The 7,181-nt window shown below is 59.4% G+C and overlaps 1 protein-coding gene across 1 annotated transcript in view; it reads right to left on the bottom strand.

Moving 5' to 3' along the window:
• The window catches only part of MYO18A (myosin XVIIIA), a 102,328-nt gene that overhangs the window by 45,201 nt on the left and 49,946 nt on the right, over nt 1–7,181 (bottom strand). The window contains exons 3-6 of the mRNA XM_010861683.1: nt 1,251–1,338; nt 953–1,059; nt 653–829; nt 97–310 (exon numbers count right to left, since the gene is read on the bottom strand). Of these exons, the coding sequence (XP_010859985.1) occupies nt 97–310; nt 653–829; nt 953–1,059; nt 1,251–1,338 (586 nt within the window). The remainder of the gene's footprint in view (nt 1–96; nt 311–652; nt 830–952; nt 1,060–1,250; nt 1,339–7,181) is intronic.

Here is a 7,181-nt window from a genome sequence, read left to right as displayed (position 1 = left end):
CTCCAGTCCCGCCCCGCCCCCTCTCCCGCCGGCCCGGCCCCTCTCCAGCACCGCCCCCTCCAGTCCATTCTGTTTCCCTGGTTGCCTCTGCCTCACCAGAGAACACCTTGTTCCCACTGGTGCCTGCGATGGTGGCCAAATATTGCACCAGATGCTGGCAGCTAGTGGTCTTGCCACTGCCACTGCTGCCCAGGAGGATGATGGACTGGTCCTGACGGCTCATAAGCATCGCCCTGTAAGCGGTCTGGGCTACTGCGTAGATGTGGGGGGCCATGTCCTCCCGCCGACACCCTTTGAACATGTGCATCACCTTGGGTGTGAGAGGAATGGAAAAAAGGGATGGGCGTTCTTAGCTGGCCCCATGTGGACAGCCTTCACCCCCAAGACCCACACCTTTCTGGGCTTTTCACTCCAGAGGAGCCAGAAGGTTTGGAGGCTAAGGTCATGCATGGAAATGCAGATACCAGTCAAGTCCTGGCCTCCGTGTGAGGTGGGGGGTGAGGCTTCTGTCCCCATCCCTTGAAATGACTCCTGTCCCCAAGGTCACTGTGAGTGTGGACAGGAGCCCCGTGGTATGCCAAGTGGAAGGGGCAGAGCTGGGGAAGGCAGGCAAGGTGGGGAGGTAGAGGGTGGTGGGTCTGTGGGGCCGCACCTTCTCCGAGTACACGGCCGGGGCCCCTCGGGGACTGAGGACCAGCAGGCTGGGGCCAGCATACGTGTGCAGCAGGCTGGCACCGTAGCGCTGGCGCAGCGTGTGCAAGACGCTAGACTCGTTGAGGTACACCAAAGAGGCCAGATCCTCCAGACGGTCACAGGAGGGAGCATTGGCCTGCGGGATGGGACAGACAGGTGGGCACCGAAGAAGCAGCAGATCTGGTTGGCCGCGCCAGCAGACAGCCTGCCCAGCCCGACACGGCCCGCCTCTGGTGCCCTCCACCAGCCTCCCGCGAACCTTCTCCACGTCATCCTCATCCACATCCAGGACGGCCCCATCATGGTCGAGCTTCACGCGCACCTTCCCCTCGGGCAGGCTGAGCTCCTTGGATTTGAGCTGAGTGGCTGCAAAGCAGGGACAGACAGACAGACAGACATGGGCCTGGGAAGCCATGGCAGTCCTCTCTGGGGCCTTCACGGCCCTGCCTTCTCCCTGTGCACCATCCAGCCCTGGCCAGACCCAGAGGCCCAACAGCTGCCCAGTCCTGAAACCAGAGAGGCCCAGGCACCTGGCCCCTGGGCCTCCCCAGACTCACCCAGCGAGAAGCCATCCTTATGGACAAGCCACACCTTCTCTGTCTCATACCAGGCCTCCTCGGCTGCAATCTGCTCTTCTGTCTTCACCTGTCGGAGGGAGGGGAAGGACAGAGAGTCGGAGCCTGTTCTGGAAAGCAGGCAGGGACAGCAGGAGGGGAGATGCGTGACGGGAGGGGCTTCCAGATGAGCCACTGGGCAAGTGGGACGAGAGACATCAGAGATGTCAGAGAAGAAAGACAGGGACACGTGGTGGATATGCCCAGGAGATAGCAGATCCCAGGAGAGCAAATCACCTGTCCCCTCTCCGCGAAGCCTGGACCATCAGTGTTCTGCGCCCTGAGCCCTCACCCTGGGCTGCAGCTGCTGTGACCTCACAGGCCCAGCTTCTCCATCATCCACCTGACAGTCCCCCCTTCACCAAGCAGGGAAAAGGCATGTCCTCAAATCTGAGAATGTCTCCCGGGGACTCAGTGCAAGCTGATGGGAAGGTCTGGATTCCTAGCCTCGTCCCTGGCCTTCCCTCCAGAGGATGCTGTCCTGGCAGGGGCTGTGTTCAGATGCACATGCCAGCCTCCTGTGCCCCCTCCATGCCTCCCCAGAATGGGCCCAGACCCATATGGACGTGCTGAGGCCACAGAAGGGCATGAAGCAGCGTGGCCAGGGACATGAGGCAGGGGCGGGGGCAGCACTGCTCTGTCAAATGCAGGAAGAAACATGCCTGCCACACGAATGGGCATGGACATGGGTATAAAGGGGCGGGGAGCCCCTGGAGGCCCAGGTGGTCACCAGTCAGAAAGAAGCATTCACGGGCACTGTCAGGGTGTGGGGCTGCCAAACCTGGCACCCCCTAAGACAACCTGAGCTGAGCAGAAATGGTGCCTGGGGGAGCTGGGCAAACGGGAGAGGGGCTCAGCCCCCACGGCCCATCAGGGTCCTTTTGTCTTGTGGGCGAAAGGGCAGCAGGATTCATCCATTGGCCTCGTGGGGAGATGGTCACCCTCCCCAGGGCATGAGCAGTCCTCAAACGAGCCCTACCTCCCAGCTCTCTGGGGGTCCCCAGCTCGGAGGTATAATTAGTCTCTTAGAGTCCCCCATCCTCATGAGGCCTGAGGCCAACGTACAGACACTGCTCTGTGATACTGATCCTCTGGGTGAGGGATCATAAAGGACAAGAACAAATAATAACAATAAGTATGTTCTCTATTACATTTCTTGGAGCTGAAAGAAAAAGATCTGTGTCCTACTCCCAGGGTGGATTCCAGCTTCAGATCACTCCCTCTCCCTTGCTTCAGCCCTCCTGGGCTCTAGAGTCAGAAGGCTGGCTAACACAGTGGTCTCTAGACTCTGCACATCGTGGACAGGTGAAATTACCCCTCAAACAGGAGGATCACCATCATGGGGCTGCCAGCGTTTTAATAAGACATCTTTTTAAAAAGGCTAGATATTTATATTTGAAAAAAAATGGCTTTATAAAACAAAATTACTTAAAAAGAAATCATGAGACAGGTGAAACCTTTGTATTGAATGGGCACGTTGTAGGGGACAGATGTTTGGTGACTGATGACATCAAAGGATAAGGGCCTCTAACTAACTCAACCAAGTCCTTTAAAGCTAATCCGAAGAGAGGTTCCCACACTGGCCAGCAGGGGGAGACAGAGGAGGCACTTTTTCAGGCTCCAGAGTTGGGGAGGGGGCAGAGGTGGTGGTGGGGCGCTGGGTAGAGATTCAGTCTTTTCAGCTTTCTCTACCCGGAGCTGGAGCCACAGGAGACTGGGGTTCGATCCCTGGGTTGGGAAGATTCCCCCAGAGGAAGGTATGGCAACCCACTCCAGTATTCTTGCCTGGAGAATCCCATGGACAGAGGAGCCTGGAGGGCTACAGTCCACAGGGTCACACAGAGTTGGACATGACAGAGCGAAGACACACACCCAGAGACCGCAGAAACAGAAACAGCTAGGAGCCGACACTCTCGCCAGGCCCTCGGGCTTCAGTGGCTGAGAACCTCGCGCCACAGAGGCCTAGAGGCTCCTCCAGGGCTGGACACAGAGTGGCGGCCCCATGTCCAGCTCCCGGCATCGCCTCCCCCAGGGATCCCCCCAGATACCAGCTGGGAGCCAGAAGGGGAAAGAGGCCTTACACTCCAGCACGAAGCCCGAGCACAGACGCCAGCCCAGGTACAGGCCGGGGGTGGCGGGTGGTCACCGGAGGGCTCCTGAGCGGGGCAGGAGTGCCCTACCTGGCTGTGGGCAGGAGAGGCGGCCTCAGGGTCCAGCTACCAGCGGCAGGCAAAGGAGAAAGAGAGAGAGAGGAGAGGGGTGAAGACAAGCAGGCTGTCCGCGTGTCCCCTTCAGCAAGCACCCCGGGCCAAGTAGGGGGAAAGAGGGATGCATCCCCAGGAGGTAAGGGGGCTGGCTGGGGCAGGCGCATTGCACCCAGGTAAGGAGAGGCCAGACTAGGTAAGGAGAGGCCCTGGGTGGTGAAGAAACACTTGTCACCATCAGACTCCTTAGTGCAGATGCTCTGATAAGTCGTTCCCTGTGACAGGTGGCAGCCTCCCTGCCTCTGGCCATAGTCTCTCCTAGGCCATCTAGTCTACTCTGCAACAGCCTCCTCTTCTGTGTTGCTAGGCCAGGCCACCTCACCACCCACAGGGCCCGAGACCCTGGGAGCCTGTGGCCTGATCTCCCAGGAACTGCCCAGCCTAGCTCCCCTGTAGCCTCCAGACCCCAACATGGGCTGTCCCTGGCCTCCAAACACCCACCCGAGGGTGCCACTCCCCAAGCCAAGGATGGTCTTTCAGAGCTCTCACCTCTGCGTAGCTCATCAAACAAGACCACCAGCAGCTCTATGTCTAGGATCCCTTCTTCAAAGTCCCATAGCACCCACCCCACTCCCACCCCACAGCACGCAGAGGCTGCATCTATCCAGGTGCACCTGCCAGCTGCCCAAGGACCACAGATTGTGGCCAGAGCCTGTGGCCAGCCTTCGCCTCCCCATCTCGGTCTGGTTACTCCAAGGCCTTTTTAGAAACGAAGGGGAGGCCGCCTGGCCTTGGACCTTGCCTGTGAGAAATGGGCAAGGAGTTTAGAGCCCCACTTGGGTCTGGAGAATCAGGGCTTGATCAAAAAAGGAGAGTGACTGCTCCCTGCCTCACACCCACTAGGTCCTGGCACCGAGACAGGCCCTCTGGGGCAAGAGACTGGGGCCAGAGGAGCGGGCTGGGTCTCCAGCCAAGAGGGGCCCCTCCCATGGGTTCCCTGGAGGAACAGGCCTCACTGTGCTCAGACCCCCCACCCTGCCCTTCTCTCATTTCTTCACGTGGGAAGCCCACGTGAAGGCCTCCAGGCCACCAGGGAGCCCGCCTTCCATGGTCAGTGCTCCTACACACACGGACACACACAGCCTGGCCGGCAGCCCCTGCTAAGAGACAAGGGACTGGGAACCACAGGTGAGAGGCGGCATTACTGGAGCTGTGAAGATCCTCTCGAGCCGCCGGTGGGCCTCCTCTGCGGGGGTCAGCCAGACCTCAGGGGCAGCTCCAGCCTAAAGGTCAAACCACCATTAGTCCTGGCCCCCGGGAACGTTAGGGGCACAGCACACCAAGCTTCTAGCTCAGGAAGCCACTGGGACCCCCATGGGTAAGTGGAATATGGTCAGTGAGGCAAGCAAGGCACCACTTTAAGCTTTTAAGCTATCAAATGACAATAAAAGGGCTTCCCCGCTATCTCAGAGGTAAAGAATCTGCCTGCAATGCAGGAGTCGTAGGAGACAGAGGTTCAATCCCTGGGTTGGGAAGATCCTTTGGAGGAGGGTGTGGCAACCCACTCCAGTATTCTTGCCTGGAGAATCCCATGGACAGAAGAGCCTGGTGGGCGGCAGTCCATGGGGTCACAAAGAGTTGGACACGACTGAAGCAACTTAGCACGCACGCAGGAGAATAAAAAAAGGTGCCTGGGAGCTCCAGGGTTAATTCTTTCCACCACCTTAACCCTTTCAGCTCCTAGATGGCCCATTCTCCCATGCATCCTCTCTGGCCCCCGCCCCAGGCCCAGGAAACACATGGCTGAACTCCAGGTCAAGGCCCATCTCAGCCCCAACTCGACCCAGAGAGCCAGAGGGAGGGAAGCCGGCCCAGGACCAGGCACATGACCCTCTCTGGCTCCTTGGAGGTTCTCCTTACGGGCTAGCGGTTCAACTCACGACCAGCCCATCCAGCCAAAATGCCCCTGCCAACTCCTGTGTGCCAGGTCGTCACTTCCCTGAGACAGAGTGGGCCAGGAGGGATGGGGGAGCTGCGGCTGCTCCCCTCTCAGTTCTTCAAAGCCCAGGAAGAATGGAATGGGGAGCAAGGCGGGTCTGGGACCTTAGGAATCCTATCGGGTAGCAGTCAGAGAGGTAGGCCTCTAGGACCTGGGGGACAGGACAGGCCTTTAGGAAGTCCCCTGCCCCCACGTCCCCGACTGTCCCCTTCCAGCCAGAAGGAGCAGAGAGAAGCAGTAGTGAAACTTGGCACGTACCCCACTCCCCTGCGCAATCCCATGAGGCCCCAGAAGGGCTCACAAAATGGCAAAGCTTGAAGAGAAATGCCCCCCAACCCAAGGACCAGCCAAGCAGGCATCACCTTCCAGGGAAAGGGGCTGGATGAATCCCCTGTGCCTCTCAGCTTCCTGTCCCACCCAGAGGACACTCTGTGGACAGATGGGAACCCCAGATCCAAAGGGGGGCCCACTGTGCTCCTTTGCCACTCAGGCCTAGAGTTCCTCAAGAGTCCTGCTGCCAGAGGGGACAGCAGGGGACAGTTGTCCAGGCCTGAAGAAACGGTGACGGCAGGGATGGCATTAACAAACCCTGTTATCAGCGTCACCGTGTGCTCAGTCACTCAGTCGTGGCTGACTCTCTGCGATCCCTGTGGGCTGTGTCCCGCCAGGCTCCTCTGTCCATGGGATTTCCCAGGCCACAATACTGGAGTGGGTTGCCATTTCCTTCTCCAGGGGATCTTCCTGACTAAGGGATCGAACCTGCGTCTCCTGCCCTGGCAGGTGGGTCCTTTACCACTGAGCCGGGGCATCGTTTTCTCGTGGAAATAATGTGCTTGGTCATGGGTTGCTGCTCATTATGTACATCATAAGACACTCCCAAATACAAAAATCACTCATTTCCAAAATACTTGTGGCCCCAAGGGCTTCAGAGGAAAGACGGTAGACCGATATGAACCCCATGCGACAGCGGAAGGCTTCGAGATGCTGAGGGCCCGCAGGCGTGAGGGGCTGGGGGCACGGTGTGAGCACAGGCCACCTGACCTCAGAAATTCTTTCTACCCTTGCAACGATCTGCTAAGATTCTGACGGGCAGCTTGGGATGTGGCGCCTCCCGCTGACACGTACACGGCTCAGGGCCAGGCCCCACCTCCCACGAAGAGTGAGAAAAGAGCAGCTCCATGCGGTCAACAGGGCCCCTGGGTTCTGGCGTTCAGTAAAGGAAAGCCATGCAGCCCTGCCATCTGCACGTGGCCCGGGCCCAGCTTCTTTGCGGTCATGCAGGGCTTGTGCAAAAGAGCCTGGGGAAGCTGACCGCCAGCCCTCCGTCGAGGAAAGCGAGGGGACCGGGCGGTTAGTGACACACTCGGGTACCTCCTGCTGAGCATCAGGGACTGCTGACTTGTTCGGCTGCGATCCAGTGAGGTTCGACTTGAGGTTCGGGCCAGCAGAGCCTGGGTCTGCCAGCTCTTCCGGCGGGGCCGGGGAGCCTGGTTTCCCTGAGGAGCCTGGCTCCTGGCTGGAGGAGGGCTTCTCTGCCTTCCCAGGAGACTGCCTGCCCCGCGGCTTGTGGTCCTTGCCCCGGCCCCGGGACATCAGGCTCCGCAGGCCCACGGAGAGCTCGTCCTTGGCTGCCTCCTTCTTCGCTTCGGGCTTAGGCGGAGGAGGGGGGGC

This window comes from Bison bison, unplaced genomic scaffold (assembly GCF_000754665.1).
Source record: "Bison bison bison isolate TAMUID 2011002044 unplaced genomic scaffold, Bison_UMD1.0 scf7180017864472, whole genome shotgun sequence".
Classification (NCBI taxonomy): domain Eukaryota; kingdom Metazoa; phylum Chordata; class Mammalia; order Artiodactyla; family Bovidae; genus Bison; species Bison bison.
This window is presented reverse-complemented; position numbering and strand designations above follow the sequence as displayed.